At 42.3% G+C, this 16911-nt stretch overlaps 1 protein-coding gene across 1 annotated transcript in view; it reads left to right on the forward strand.

Annotated features, from left to right (window-relative positions):
• Nucleotides 1-16911, forward strand: part of NUDT3 (nudix hydrolase 3) — a 101795-nt gene that overhangs the window by 76523 nt on the left and 8361 nt on the right. The window contains exons 3-4 of the mRNA XM_070418737.1: nucleotides 6421-6465; nucleotides 7445-7529. Of these exons, the coding sequence (XP_070274838.1) occupies nucleotides 6421-6465; nucleotides 7445-7529 (130 nt within the window). The remainder of the gene's footprint in view (nucleotides 1-6420; nucleotides 6466-7444; nucleotides 7530-16911) is intronic.

Below are 16911 nucleotides of genomic sequence, written 5' to 3' on the forward strand. Positions count from 1 at the left end.
TCTGGGGTGTTTATAGCTACATTAGTAAGCTGCAGTACCGCCCTATTTCTCTGCTTCAGTGAGAGCCCTCAGAGTTGGCTGGGGGACAGGGCCTGGCTCCTGGCCATTCTCCATGTGTGGGGATAGCTGTTTGGTATTTAGACCTTTGGCTTTCGGGACCCTTCTCACTTCCATGCTGTGTGCTCCTGCCCTGTCCTCCCCTGGAACCTCTCCAGAGTCTGGAAGCTGAGCTGCTGCTTTTGCCTTTCTTCACCTTTCAATCCTCATTCATCACTGTGATCTTGGAATTTTTGAAATTGCTTTTCTTCCAACAGCCTCCTTCCAGTCTTATTCCTCTACTTCCATTTTGATGGAATCTCAGGAAGAAGAAGGACTGATATGCTTAGTCAATCTACTAGTTAGTACATTTGTTAGTTAAAATTTTTTATTTTTAGAATTATGTTTCTTCTCTTTCCTTTGACTCTGAGGTTAATACTTTAAATATTTTTGTTTCTCTAAGGCAGTTATTTTCATCTCATGGCACACATAAACTAATTACTAAAATTCTGCAGCATATCCAAAGATATTTTTTGCCGATCTGACAAAAAAAAATAGGTATAATTTTGATTTAGACACACTTGATGGCTATTGTTGCATTGGCTCTTAACATTTTTAAAAAAATATATTTTATTGATTTTCCACAGAGAGGAAGGGAGAGGGACAGAGAGTTAGAAACATCGGTGAGAGAGAAACATCAATTCAGCCACCCCCTGCTCGCCCCCCACTGGTGATGTGCCCGCAACCCAGGCACATGCCCTTGACCAACCCAGGCACATGCCCTTGACCGGAACCGAACCTGGGACCCTTCAGTCTGCAGGCCAGTGCTCCATACACTGAGCCAAACCGGCCAGGGCTGTTAACATTTTTTAATTTGACAGTCTAAGGGAAAAGAAGCCAGTGCCCTGACTAAATAGTCAGGTATTGCATGTTTTAAAATTTTTGTGGCACACCGGTTGAAAATTGCTGCTCTAAGCTAATCATTTAAGACATGAATAGGGATATCTTGCTTTCAATAGATAAAAAATTCTAAGTAGGTCACGTTTTTGTAAATTCAGTCATCTTTTTAAGCAGCTTTATATCAAGCAGCTTTTTAAAAGAATTACTCTTTAGCCCAAGTACGGCTCAGCGGATAGAGCATTGGCCTGCAGACCAAAGGGTCCCAGGTTAGATTCCAGTCAAGGACATGTCATTCATTACAGACTCCTCCCCAGTCTGGGCCCTGGTCTGGGTGTGCGCAGAAGGCAACCAATTGATTTATTTCTCTCACATCGGTATTTCTCTCTGTCTTTCCCTCTCTCTTCCACTCTCTCTAAAAAATCAATGGAAAAATATCCACGGGCGAAGATTAAAAAAACAAATCACTCTGTAGTCAAAGGATTGATATATATTATTTCTTGCTTATTACTTATTTTAAACTTATTAGGAACTTTAAATTCAGAGAACCTAATTTAAAGATTAGCTCTCTTTTACTACAAATAACTACTCCTAAATTACCTTTCAACGAATTTTTTAAAGCCTGGAATTAAAAAAAGATATATTTTTACTAAGTTTATAAACTGTCTACATTATCACACATCATTGAATGCTACCCATTAATGAATAGTTAATTCAGTGGCTTCGTGTAGAGATTAGAATCTGCCCCCATAGAGAATATAGTACTGTGCTTGAGCTGGTTTGTGTTGGAACTCTGAAGAGAGACTGAATTACTGGGCTAGGAGCCAAGTGCATTCTGCTAAATGAATTGAGTCCAGATGACTCTTCCAAAACAGTTGTATTTGCTTTCTGACCCAGCTCCACATTCCAGGAAAGAGTTTTAGTCATTAGGAAGTATAGCCACAGATTACTTTTTCACTGACTCCAGTATAATTGACAGTGGTTTCAGCAAATACTAAATGCAACTCTTGCCTCTAGAGACCCCACCACCTTTAACCAACAGCCGCTGGACCTGTGCAGGTCAAAGTTACCTGACTGAGGTGCCACTTAACAACTTCCTCTTAATTCATTGAATTTAGAAATGCAAACTGCCTAGCACAGAATTTGTTTGCTACATAGAAAATAAATTTAAGGACTCTGATTCTGACGCATCTTGAAGGGACCCCATGTGGCTCAGTGTTTATTATTTTCTTCACCTTTTCATGTTTGAAATATTTCATTTAAAAAAAACAACAAAAAAACCTTGGGAAGGGATTTCACATAACACTGGCTTCCCATCTACTGGTACTTCCATCTGTCTTCACTGTGATTCTTTCCTTGTGGAATAGAAAGTTTGGCAGGTACCAGAAAGTTACATGCATTGAAGGCCATATGTTTTTGTTTGTGGGCTTCCTCTATAGACACTTGCACTGGAGTTGCTCCTCAGTTCCTTTTGGGTCTGGGCTTAATTGCTTTAATAAAGGAAACGTTGATACTAGAGCTCCTGTGAACGTGCACAATTTTTGTTTTTGGATACCCAGTGTCTCACAGAGCTACCTTTTAAATCAAGTGAAGTAGCAGGAAGCTTTCTGATACAAGTACCAGAATACCTGACTAAATGTGGCTTCAACAGCACCAGTTAATTTTCTCACGTAAGAAGACAGAGGTTGGGCATATCACGTTGCTTCAGCAGCTCAGCGGTGTCAGAATTTGGTTCAGCTTCTCGTTGATTCTCTTGGCCTTCCCCTTATGATCACAAGATGACTGTTGCAGCTCCAAGTTTCAGGTTCCCACTTGACAGCAAGGAGGTATAGGGTTTCTTTTTGTGCAATGCTTTTTTATCGTGATGGGAAATCTTTCCCAGAAACCCCTGAGAGACATCGTCTCAGGAGCCATTTATCCAGAAGTGGGTCACTGCAGAGGAAAGTAGGATTCCCTGTGCCACGCCACACGTGCCTTAGCTCTCACCTGACAGCATCTGGACTTCCCAGTAGCAAGGCAAGGGAGGGAGAGTGCCTGTGGGCTAGACAGTCATCAGTGTCAGCCCGAATGTCTCCCTTAGAGTAAAAAGTTGGTTTCAGCAGGTGATGGTCCACTTTGTACCCATCCTTACTACACAACAAAGCCAGGTTCTTTGTGGTGGGAGGTCATTTCAGTGGCAGGCTCAAAGTGCTTGTCCACAGAAGTGCCTCTGCCCAATCCTCATGTACACACTGGGGGAGAGGGGGAACTAGAGGGAAGGATGGGGACGTTTCCCTGATTGGTCCAGCCCTTTGCAAATAAATACTTCCAATTTCAGTAAAACATCATAAAAAGAAAAAGGCATTTGAATTTTTTTTAAGGGAGAGAAACATTGATGTGAGAGAGAGAAGCATTGATAGGTTGCCTCCCATACGTACCCCAACGGGGATTGAGCCGACAACCTTCTGGGTACAGGATGCTCCAACCAGCTGAGCCAATTGGCCAGGGCTGAGATTTTTTTCTTTTTAAAAACTAGGCACTTACTCAGATTATGTTTGTTGACTAGACCGAAAGTGCTAGAATTAGTATTTTAAAGTTTACCTGAGTATGGTTGAATAATAAAGGCCAATAGATCATATATTTGGATTTCTTTTTTATTGTTGTTGCTAATCCTCACCTGAGGATATTTTTTCCATTGATTGATTTTTTAAAGAGAGTGGAAGGGAGGGGGAGAGAGTCAGACAGGGACATCAATGTGAGAGAGACACATTGATTGATTGCCTCCTGCACGTGCCCTGACCTGGACCAGGATTGAACCTGGGACTCCTCCGTGAATGGGTTGGCGCTCTATTCACTGAGCTACACTGGCCAGGGCTATTTAGATGTCTTCCTGCTAAGAAGGACTTTTACTTTCTTTTAAAAAAAATATATATTTATTGATTTTTACAGAGAGGAAGGGAGAGGGATAGAGAGTTAGAAACATCGATCAGCTGCCTCCTGCACACTCCCTACTGGGTATGTGCCCGCAACCAAGGTACATGCCCTTGACCGGAATCGAACCTGGGACGACCCTTGAGTCCACAGGCTGACGCTCTATCCACTGAGCCAAACCGGTTAGGGCAAGAAGGACTTTTAAATAGTCTCCTCTGGAGTAGGAACTTGTGACATACAGATTGACATTATAACTGCTTCAAATGAATTTGAGAAAGACAGGTTCATACCAGCACCTTGGCCGGACCACCTTACGTGTACCCTGAACCAAATCTTATCCCCAATGTCTGGGCCAGAAATCTGTCAGATGTGACCCTGACACCTACCCCAACCTACATGCAAGAGTCACATGAGAGATAAAAATAACAGCCCAATTCCTAGTGGCAGCATGTGAGAGAGAGCTGGTAGATGGAAGTTGGACTGTGGAAAATGATGAAAAAGTAAAATGGTTATAGTGAACCTTGCCATGGAGGGCCTTTGCCCCTGAGGAATCTGTCTTTTTCAGCACTATGACTTTTAAGAACTGAAATTCTCTTTCTTACTAAAGAAGAGCCTCCTCCTAAGAAAACTGCTAAATCCCAATTTTATTTACATTTTTAAATACATTTTTACTGATTTCGGAGAGGGAAGGAGAGGGAGAGAGGGAGAAACATCAGTAATGAGAGTCGTTGATTATCTGCCTCCTGGCCCTGACTGGGAATTGAATCGTGACCTTGTGGTTCAAAGGTCGATGCTCAACCATGGAGACACCATGGCCAGGCCTAAGGCTCAATTTTAAAAACTGGTAAATAGCCCAGCCTAGTTAGGCATTTGAGTATATACTCTCTATCTCCGATTATTTTATTTATTTATATATTTTTAAGATCTGTATCTTTCTAATGTATTATTCAATCTATTCCAATTTACTACTTTTATTTTAAGCTGTATCTGGGCTAGAGTTATCCTATCTATAGTCTGCAATTTAGTTGATATTTTTAATTTCTACATGTTCTTTACATATCTATCTGTCTCCATTACATACGATTTTGTTTCCATGTTTTGTTCTTTTAAAATAGAAGCTATTCCTTTATTTATTTCTTGACCATCTGAATATGTTTCAGTTCTCTGTCAGGCCATGCTACAAAATTCGTTGAATCGGAAGTGCATTCATGTTCCAGCTGGTGAAGGCGTACTTGTGAGGGGCTCTCACCAGGTCTTGACCTTTAGGGCTCCTGCTCCAAGGTGACCTGTGAGACAGATATAAAAAGCAAAAGCTAAAAAGTCATAGTCTGGCTCAAGAGCAAAGTGTTATCTGGCTCAGATTAGGCATTCAGTGTGTATTTGTTGAATGAATGAATGAATGAATGAATGAAGTAATCCTCCATAGATCAGAAACAGAGTGGCTCCGCAGAATGCAGCCTGGACCCTTGGAGTGGGGCCCAGGTGCCTGATGGGAAGGACACCAGGAGCTGAGACTTAGAAAGATGTGGACCTCGGTAGGGAGAGGACACAGATGCAGTGCACATGAAGGATGGAGCCAAGCCGCCTCTGACTCCGTGGCTCTGTCTGCAGCATTCACAGGTCACCTTGGAGCAGGAGCGCTAAAGGTCAAGACCCGGTGAGAGCCCCTCACAAGTACGCCTTCACCAGCTGGAACATGAATGCACTTCCGATTCAATGAATTTTGTAGCATGGCCTGACAGAGAACTGAAACATATTCAGATGGTCAAGAAATAAATAAAGGAATAGCTTCTATTTTAAAAGAACAAAACATGGAAACAAAATCGTATGTAATGGAGACAGATAGATATGTAAAGAACATGTAGAAATTAAAAATATCAACTAAATTGCAGACTATAGATAGGATAACTCTAGCCCGGATACAGCTTAAAATAAAAGTAGTAAATTGGAATAGATTGAATAATACATTAGAAAGATACAGATCTTAAAATTATATAAATAAATAAAATAATCGGAGATAGAGAGTATATACTCAAATGCCTAACCACTGGATGAAGTTGGCGCTCTCCTCATCCCTGCTGACCTTCACATTGCTCTGTGCATCCCTGTCAGTACCTGTCACTGGCACAATGACCAGGTGTATGTTTTTGTTGACTTAGTTTTGCTGAACTCCTGCCGGGTGCTGAGCTCTGTCCTGGGCACACTGTACATAGACATCCAAGAACAAGTCAGATAAGGGCCTTGCCCTTTTGTTCTAACCTGTTCATCACTGTATCCCTGGTACATGGTGTTATCTGGCTCATATTAGGCATTCAGTGTGCATTTGTTGAACAAATGAATAAATGAATGAAGTAATCCGTGGCCTTGATTATCTGCTCTGTTTGGCCAGCTCTGCAGTGTGGGGAGAGCCTGGGAGGAGGCGACATGCTCTTGTCAGTGACACATGAAACACTGGTGTGACTCCCGCCAAAATGTGTCCTTTTGTTTTTCATTTCTATTTTACAAAACTGCTCAGAAGAATCAGAATGAGACAGCAATATAAACAACATCAATGTTAATTTTTTTCCCACTTTTCAGGCTGGAGTAAAAGGGACATTGGGAAGATTAGTTGGAATTTTTGAGGTAAGTCTGTTAAAATCTTTGGTACATTTGTTATCGTATTAATAACCAAATATATCTTTGTCTTAGTCCATTCAAGATGCTGAACAAAATATCATAAACTAAGTGGCTTATTAATAATAGAAATTGATTTTTCATAATTCTGGAGGCTGTAAGTGGAAGATCAAGGCACTAGCAGATTCAGTGTCTGGATGAGCACCTGCTTCCTGCTTCATTGACGGCTGTTTCTGTCCTCATGTGGTGGAAAACGAAAGGTTGCTCTCTAGGTCTCTGTTATAAGGGCACTAATTCCATTCCTGAGGGTCAGCCGCAGAGGCCCCACCTCGAAACCATCACATTGGGGAATGTGATTTCACCATATAAATTGAGGGGTGGGGGCATAAATATTAAGTCCATTGTAGTCTTTGTCTCCTCCAAGAGCTAGAATATTATTTGTAAGTATTATTTATCCCCATCTCTATCTCTCTACCTTTCCTCCTAAGATGTGAGGGGGTAGATAAGTGTAGAGAAGACAGAGGGAAAATGGAAGATTAAGCAGCTATAGCAAAAGAGAGAGAAACAAGGAAATCTACTGGGGTAGAGATTTGGAGGAGGCGAAGGGAAGTGAGAAGTCAGGGAATAGAGACTAGTAGGAAAAGAGATGATCACTGGCTTGCACTGATGAAGCCCTGCCCATCCACAGTCTCTTTTCTTTCTGGTGCCTTTCACAGCATTTACATGAAGTTGCACTTAAGGGAAGGGAAGGAAAAAAGAGAGTAAAGTCTTGGCTTCAGAAACCCAGCCAAGGAGCTTACCTTCAAATGCAAGTGGCCACTTTCAAATAGTTCATCTGGCACTCGTTCATGTTTGACTGTAGGACAATAAAAAGTAAAAGGAATCCTGTGTCTAACTCTCTGGACATAGTGTGAGAGTGCACTTCACATAAGTCATCTCAGCTCTGTAAGGAGTAACTCTTCCTCTGTCCTCCTCCCTTTGCCCTCAGAACCAGGAGAGGAAGCACAGAACGTATGTCTATGTGCTCATTGTCACGGAGGTGCTGGAAGACTGGGAGGACTCAGTTAACATTGGTAAGTCATCCCAGATGCCTCCAAAGAGCTCCCCACAGCTGCCCTTGCCGCAGCACAGGTGTTACTCAGAACCAGAAACAAGCGCCTGATAAGGAGAGAAGTAATTGCCTGGCCGGCATGGCTGAGTGGTTGAGCATCAACCTATGAACCAGGAGGTCATGGTTCGATTCCTGGTCAGGGCACATGCCTGGGTGATGGGCTCGATCTCCTAGTGTGGGGCATGCAGGAGGCAGACGATCAATGATTTTCTCTCATCATTGATGTTTCTCTCTCTTCCTCTCCCTTCCTCTCTGAAATCAATTAAAAAATATATCCTCCTATTATCTATCTTCTTTAAAAAAAATACACACACACACACACACACACACACACACACACACGTGGCCTGGTGCACAGATTCGTGCACATTGAAAGGAAATTAATTGGAAGAAATATTTTAATATCGCTATTCTCCCTTTCTCTATAATAGAAGTGTCAGAGATGAAAGAAAATTAGTAAAATGTATATGAAAATAATATATAAATTGATTAATAAATAATATAACAACAACAAAGACATGACATTAAAACAATAAAAACATGATATAAAAACATTGATAAAAACAATGACTGATAAATTTATTAAACTTATTCTAATATCTCCCTGTATACCACATTAAGAGTAAAAACACTTTCAGAGTGCTTGACTAATTTCCCGTGATAAAGTATTTGCAACTTTAACATTAACGTCACATACTCTTCAAACTCGAGAGAAAGCAACATATAACTGACCATTCCGAAAACGGGTTCAGGTTCCTTATCCACACCTCTCTGCTAGTGAAGACAATGGGCGGCTTCCCACAATAGATAGATTGACTGACTTCAGAGAGGAATGGAGAGGGAGAGAAAGATAGAAACATCGATAATGAGAGAGAATCGTTGATTGGCTGCCTCCTGCATGCCCCTGCTGGGGATCAAGCCTGGCAGCCCACGTATTTGCCCTGACTGGGAATCGAACCATAACCTCCTGGTTCATAGGTCGACGCTCAACCACTGAGCCATGCCAGCTGGGCACTAGGAGGGCATATTTAATAAAACGAGCATGTCTATTTTTGAACTTGTGAAAGCACAGTAAAACCTCAATATAACAGACTAATTGGGGCCAAGTGGTGTCTGTTAAAGCTGTAAGTCTGTTATATAATAAAGTAGATTTTCCAAAGGCATATATTAAAAAATTGGCAAATAACTTAACCTGTTTTTACTTATATACTAGTAAACACATTGGTGTAAATAAAATTATGTATGTATGAAAAGTTTAATTTCACAGAAAAGTTTTCTGTGTGTATTACAGTAGTTTTACATTTATACTGTATAGGCCCAGTAAATGCGTCCATTGACCAGTCACCTTGAGTAAAAAATTCACATGGCTGGGGCATGGCTTAGTGCAAGTCAGACATCCGGCAGCAGGGCTTGAAACTGCTGCAAAACCCTGGAAGGTGTGCTCAGTGATTAGAGCATCATCCTGTGTTCCAAAGGGTCTCAGGTTTGATTCCTGGACAAGAGCAGGTACCTGGGTTGCAGACTCAATCCCAAGTCCCAGTCTGGGTTCTTACAGGAAGCAGCCAATTGATGAATTTCTTTCACCTTGATGTTTTTCTCTCTCCCTCTCTCTCCCCGCCTCACTCTCCCCTCTCTACCTCCCCCTCTCCCACTTTCCCTCCCTCCCTCCCACTCTCTCTAAAAATCAATGGGAAAAATATCCTCGGGCCCTGGCTGGTGTTTCAGTGGTTAGAGCATCGACCTGTGCGCCAAAGGGTCTAGGGTTTGACACCCGGTCAAGGGCATGTGCCTCAGTTGCAGGTTTCCCAGCTCTAGTCAGGCTGCATGGAAGAGGCAGCCAATCAATGTATCCCTCTCATGTCGATGTTTCTTTCTCTTTCCCCCTCCTCCCTCCCTTCCATCTCTCTCTCTAGAAATAAATGGGAAAAATATCTTCAGGTGAGGATAAAAGAAATCCTCAGGTGAGGATTAACAACAACAAAAAACTGCTACAGAAAGTCACGCCACACAACAGAACCAGTTACCTCGAGATGCAGTATGATCAGATCATTATGATCATCTGCTAACCATTCACCAAACACTGTTTATCAGCAGTGACTCTTGGATGTAATATGTAGTTGGCTATAGTTGTAGGTATGTAATATTTATGTTGGCAAAATTACTTAAGTGTTTTTTTTCTACATATGGCCTGTTCGCTAAAATTTGTTAAAAGTAATACGAAAAATAATCTGTCGATTTAATTATAAGCGAATCTTGGTTAAAAGCATTTTTAAATTAACGGTGTTAATTTTCACATATGACATACGGACCAGAAATTCTGTCCGTTAAATCCGAAGTCTGTTAAATCAAGTTCCGCAAAATAGAGGGTTTGCTGTATTTTGAAATGTATAAAAGGAAGCTGAAGTTGGGTACATGGTCAGCAAATAGAAACATGGCCCATAAAAATAGGAAATGTTTTTAAAACTAAATTGGATTCTCCTCCACAATGCCAGGCCCACTGCTGGCCACAGAAACCCCCAGGGGAGAGCAGGAAGGACCTTGTGCTACTTACTCTTGTTGTCAGAGAAAACTGTTGGCCTGGTGGTGTGAGTTCCTCTCCGGAGCCATTTAGTAGATGAGAGCAGTGGAAGTAGTTTCCAATTATATCCATTCTAGAGGCCCCATGCATGAAATTCTGCAAGAGTAGGCCTTCCTTCCCCAGCTGCCAGCACCGGATTCCCTCTGGCACCTGGGACCCAGGCTTCCCTCCCAGCCCCGGCTTCATCCAGAAGGACGTATGTTCTAATTAGCATATTACACTTTTATTATTATAGAAGCATATTATGCTTTTATTAGATTACCCTTCAGTCACCAGGCTTTCTCCTAAAGAGCTGTTTGCTTTGATCTCTGAGATCATTATTGTGTTTATGTCTTTGAACTAAAAACTTAGGTGATTTATTGGTTGGTTCATGGTTTAATCTTTTCCCTCTGAACACATGTATATTCTAGGAAAGTAATATTGATTTAATTTCTGTTTTAAGTTGGCAAACAGACAAAACACTTGCCAATACCTCTCCCTTTATTGTTAGTGTGTGCTTTGCTACCAGGCCCCTCACACTGCTACTGTGGGCATGTCATAGCCCTTTAGCTTTCCATGGCTTTGTGTCTGGTAAGGGTACGATATGCTTAAGTAAAGGAATTCAATGGGAGGTAATTAAAAATAGACTCCTGGACAGCTGGGGTTGGGGGCTGAGGGAGGTAGAGGTAGTGTGGCGTGGTCCTGTCCGCAGAGCCCTGTCTGGCAGGAGTCACACTGTGATAGGAATTTTTAAGGTACCACTGCACTATTAATACCAAAAAGCCTTTCACCTGTGCTCCCGCTCCTGTGAATTGACCCTGATGAAGTCATCTACCTGTGGTCGGCAGACTGCGACTCTCAAGCCACATGGGACTCTTTGGCCCCTTGAGTGTGGCTCTTCCACAAAACACCACGTGTGGGCGTGCACGTACAGTGCGATTGAAACTTCGTGGCCCATGGGCAGAAGTCAGTTTTCGGCCTGGGCGAGTCTATTTTGAAGAAGTACTGTTGATATTTGGCTCTGTTGACTAATGAGTTTGCCGACCACTGATCTAAACTATGGTGAATAAGCCCAGCCGGTACGGCTCAGTGGTTGAGCATCACCCTATGAACCAGGAGGTCAGGGTTCAATTCTTGGTCAGGGCATATGCCCAGGTTTTGGGCTTGATCCCCAGTGTGGAGCATGCAGGAGGCAGCTGGTCAGTGATTCTCTCTCATCATTGATGTTTCTATCTCTCTACCCCTCCCCCTTCCTCTCTGAAATAAAAAAATATATTTTTTAATAAAATAAAATATGGGGAATAAGGTTATGAGCCTTCATTTTTTAAAAAATCTTTATTGTTGAGAGTATTACAGATGTCACCTTTTTTTCCTCCCATTGGCATCCTCCACCTGGTCCCTACCCTACCCCAGGCCTTCACCACCGTATTATCTGTGTCCATAGGTAATATAAATATGCTATAAGATCTTTGGTTAGCCTGGCCAGCGTGGCTCAGTGGTTAAGTGTCAACCTATGAACCCGAGGTCACAGTTGGATTCCATCAGGGCACATGCCTGGGTTACAGGCTCGATCCCCAGTAGGGGGTGTACAGGAGGCAGCCGATCAGTGATTCTCTCTCATCATTGGTTTCTATCTGTCTCTCCCTCTAACTTCCTCTCTGATATATATATAAAGATCTTTTGGTTAATCTCTTCCCACACACCCCCTCACCCCTTCCCTCTGAGATTCATCAGTTGTTCCATTTTTCCATGCCTCTAGTTCTATTTTATTCATCAGTTTATTTTGTTCATTACATTTCTTATTCATTTGATTTTTATATTGAATTGTTGATATACTACTATATATATTTATTGCCATTTTATTGTTTATTTTTTAATCTTTCTCTTCTTCCTCCTCCCTTCTTCCTCCTCCCTTCTTCCTCTTTCTTTATTTTCTTCCCTCCTCCTCCTCTTCCTCCTCCTCCTCCTTCTTCTTCTTCTTTGAAACTCTTTATCTGTCCTTAGCCGGTTTGGCTCAGTGGATAGAGTGTCGGCCTGCGGACTGAAGGGTCCCAGGTTCGATTCCGGCCAAGGGCACGTGCCCAGGTTGCGGGCTCGATCCCCAGTCAGGGGCCTGCAGGAGGCAGCTAATCGATGATTCTCTCTCATCATGGATGTTTCTATCTCTCTCTCCCTCTTCCTTCCTCTCTGAAATCATATTTTTTTTAAAAAGAAACTCTTTATCTGATTTTCAATTCTAAATGATAGCTTTTTCTGGGTAGAGTAATCTTGGATGTAGGTCCTTGCTGTTTATTCCTCACTTTGACTATTTCTTGCCACTCCCTTCTGGCCTGCAAAGTTTCTGTTGAGAAATCAGCTGACAATCATATGGGCACTCCCTTGTAGGTAACTAACTGCTTTTCTTTGCTGCTTTTAAGATTCTCTCTTTGTCTTTAACCCTTGGCATATTAATTATGGTGTGTCTTGGTATGGGCCTCTTTGGGTTCCTCTATTTTTTTCACCAGGTAGGGGAAGCTTTCTGTCATTATTTCTTCAAATAGGTTTTTAATATCTTGGTCTCACCCCCATAATTTGAATGTTGGTACTCTTGAAGTTGTCCCAGAGGCTCCTTACACTATCATCTTATTTTTGGATTCTTTTTTCTTTTTGCTCTTCTGATTGGGTGTATTTTGCTTCCTCATATTCCAAATCATTGATTTGATTTTTGGAATCCTCTACTCTACTGTTGTATCCCTGTAAATTCTTCATTATTTCAGTTAGTGTATGCTTATTTTCTGAATGGTCCTTTTTCATGTCTTTGACATTCTCACTAAGATCCTTGAAAGTCTCACTAAGTCCCTTGATGCTCTCATTAATTCCTTTACGCTCTCATTAAGATCCTTGAGTAACCTTATAAGTATTATTTTGAACTCTGTATCCAGTAGTTTGCTTGCTTCCATTTCTTCCATTTGTAATATATTTATTAGTCTCCGCATTTTGGCTGCTTCCCTGTTTGTTCCTATGTATTAAGTAGAGCTATTAAGTCTCCTGGAATTGGTAGAGTGCCTTGTGTATTAGGTGTCCTGTAGGACCCCGTGGCTCATTCTCCCCAGTCACCTGAGCTGGGCACTCTATGTGGGCCCCTGTGTGAGCTGTGTGCACAGTCTTGTTGTAGTTGAGTCTTGATTGCTCTTGGCTTCACTGGGAGGAATTTACCTCCAAGCCAATTAGCTGTGAGGACCAGCAGTGTCTACAATGGAAGAGACACCCCTATGGAGCAGGACTTGCTTCAGTGGGTTTTTGTGCTCACTTAGTCTGCCACTTCAGTGAGTCACTTGTGGATGTTTAGAGTTGCAATCTGGTATGGTCTGAAGTTGTTCACCGAGTGCACTGGCTCTGGGGCCTTCCAGGAGGTGCAAAGTCAGTCACTGCCTGGAGCCACCTGGCAAGAGCTACAGAGAGATCTGCAGATAGCTGCTACTTGTATTGGGCTAGGAAGTGCCAGGTGAGGCCCAGCTGTGAAGCAAGGCAGGCTAGTGCTAGTGCAGGGTCTCAGGCCTTTTATTGATAGTTTTCACACCAGCTGCTGCTTGTTTGAGAGATTTTAGCAGTCTGAAGCCTGAGCCAGGACAGGCCATTTATGTGGTAAAGCAGCTGCATACAGTTTGGGTGGGGCTGCAAATTGGATGGGGCGGGGTCTCAGGGATTCACCAGGGCTGAGTGAATAGTGTGGGCCAAGCTGATGGAAACTCAGGTATGGCTGCCAGTCAGCTCTGCTGCGGGGGGAGGTCCCAGCACAGGAACAATGACCCCTGCGAGTACCCCTGTCTGGGAAAAAGTCACCCCCAAGTTCCTGCCCCAGTGCCAGATAGTCCAGTTCCTCTCCATATGTCCCTGGATTCCCCAAAAGCAGCCGCCCGGCACTGGAGCTCAGAGGAAGTGGGATGGTGTACTAGTAAGTTTGTGCAAGGGCCCTTTAAGGGGAACACCTGGGACTCCAGCAGTTTGCATGTCACTCAGCCACAATCCCCGCTGGTTTTTACAGTTCAAAGTTACTGGGACTTCTCTTCCAAGCTCTGGAACCCTGGGCTAGGGTTCTGGTGTGGGGCTGGGACCCCTTGCTTCTCACAGGAGGCCTTGAAGATATCCCTTCAGATTAATAAAATGCCACACATGGGTGCTGGACCGGCCTGTTTTGTGCCTCCGCCCCTCCTACCAGTCTCGGTGTGCTTTCTTCCTTTTTTTTTTTTTTTTTTAATATATTTGTATTGATTTCAGAGAGGAAGGAAGAGGGAGAGAGATAGAATCATTAATGATGAAAGAGAATCATTGATCGGCTGCCTCCTGCACACCCTCTACTGGAGATCGAGCCCGCAACCCAGGCATGTGCCCTTGACTGGAATTGAACCTGGGACCCTTCAGTCCGCAGGCTGATGCTCTATTCAGAGCCAAACCGATTAGGGCATGTGCTTTCTTCTTTACTTTCTCTAGTTGTCAGACTTCCATTCAGCCAGATTTCAGGTGGTTCTGAATGATGGTTGTTCTGTATATCAGTTGTAATTTTTATGTGGTGTGGGAGGTAGCGAGTACAGGCATTTACCTGTGCCACTATCTTGGTTCCTAACCCAAGACCTTATATCTATGAGCCTTTCTTCAGATGAGCCTTTTTCAGATGAAAAATTGGGCCCTAACTGTACAACTCAGTGAATGAGAAGTGATTTAAGGTACATTCATCTGAAGGAATGTTAAACACATACTTACAAGAGCTATTATCATGGGAAAGTGCTTACAAAATAGTGTTGGTGAATGAAAAAAGCAGGGTATAGAATTATATATACACTAGTTAGAGCTACATTAAAATAGTAATTTGAAATGAAAACAAAAATGAGATACTGGTTTTCACCAAAAGAATTGGCAGTGACCAACAAAAGGAAACAGTGCTGGCTAGGGTGTGTGAGACCAGCGCACCACCCACAGCGGGATTGGGGGCTGGGGTAGCCATCTTGGTAAGCATTTTGGCACTATGTATCATGAGCCCTTTAGAGTGAAATGTTTTATTCTTATAATCTCAATTTTAAGGATCTTTCCCTGAGAAGTTAAAAAGAGAAAAACAGAGATAAAGATTTTTTCTAATTATAGTGTTATTTAAATTAAAATTACAGTATATTGATGTTCAGTGATAAGGAAATGGTTATAATGGACTGCCATTAAATGTGTTTTTTTTATTTTATTTATTTTTTGGTGTTAATCCTCAGCTGAGGATATTTTTTCCATTGATTTTTTTTTTTATATATATTTTATTGATTTTTTACAGAGAGGAAGGGAGAGGGATAGAGAGTTAGAAACATCAATGAGAGAGATACATCGATCAGCTGCCTCCTGCACACTCCCCACCGGGGTTGTGCCTGCAACCAAGGTACATGCCCTTGACTGGAATCAAACCCGGGACCCTTCAGTCCACAGGCCGATGCTCTATCCACTGAGCCAAACCGGTCAGGGCTTTCCATTGATTTTTAGAGAGAATGGAAAGGAAGGAGGGAAGGAGAGAGAGAAATCGATGTGAGAGAGACATATTGATAGATTGCCTCCGGCATGCACCAACCTAGGGCCAGCCAGGGATTGAACCTGCAACCCAGGCAGGTGTTCTTGACCTGAAATCGACCCCATGACTCTCTGGTGTTTGGTTCAGTGCTCTAACCACTGAACACACCAGCCAGGGAAAATGTCATTTTTTTTTTATAATGTGGATAAATGCTTAAGAGGCAGTATAAAGTAAAAAACAAAACAAAAACTATAACAGTGATAGTAATAATAAAAAGGAACTCTTAATAGCATGTATTACGTGTCAGGTATTATTCAAATACTTTACATATTAATCCTCACAACAGACTTGTGAGATAGGTACTATTTATTATCTCTACGTTGTAGATGAGGAAAGTGGGGCACAGAGGGGTTCAGTAACTTGCCCAAAGCCTTACAGCTCATTAGAGGGCAGTGATGTGATTGAAGTCCAGCATATTAGTGGCAGCATCCATATTCCCAACCCCAACATTGATTCTATCAGAGCCTTTCAAGATTTGGAGCACCTTAATGCATGATCCAGTTACAGTTGTTCATATACAGTATATTTTTTAAATAGGAGGAAAGGAAGAGCAAATGCATTAAGGTATTGAGAAGGGTCATTTCTGGTTTAGAAGATTATGGGAAATTATATTATACTTTTGTCCATTTTCCCGATGTTAAGCAATGATCTTTTAATAGAGAAAAAAATAATAAAGGATTTTAAAACATGTGTTAAGAGGAAGAACAAATAGGAGGATTGACTCCATGAAAGAAGCCATAGGCCTGAGTGTGCCTGGACAGGACAGTATGGATGGACAGAGCCAAGTCAATGGCATGTAACACATATTTTAAAAAAGAAAATAGCCCTGGCCAGTGTTTTCAGTGGTTAGAGCATCAGTGCAACCAGTCACTGTTTCTCACATTGATGTCTCTCTCTCTCTCTTCCCCCTCCCTTCCCCCCCCAAAAGAAATCAATGGAAAAAATATCCTCCAGAGAGGATTAACAAAAGAATAATAATAATAAAAGAAAATAGACTGAAAAGTTAATAGTGATTGTGATAAGATAATTTTTTCTTTTTCTAAAAGTGGTATTTCCTATTATATAGATACTAGAGGCCCAGTGCACGAATTTGTGCATGGTGGGGTCCCTTGGCTTGGCTGGTGGTCAGGGCTGATCAGGGCTGTCTTGCCCAGTCCCAGTCAGGGCGATCGGGGCTGGTCAGCCAGGGGGAGGGACCGCGGGAGG

Source organism: Myotis yumanensis, unplaced genomic scaffold (genome assembly GCF_028538775.1).
Source record: "Myotis yumanensis isolate MYYU_CA2020_CCGP unplaced genomic scaffold, mMyoYum1.0.hap1 SCAF_6, whole genome shotgun sequence".
NCBI lineage: Eukaryota > Metazoa > Chordata > Mammalia > Chiroptera > Vespertilionidae > Myotis > Myotis yumanensis.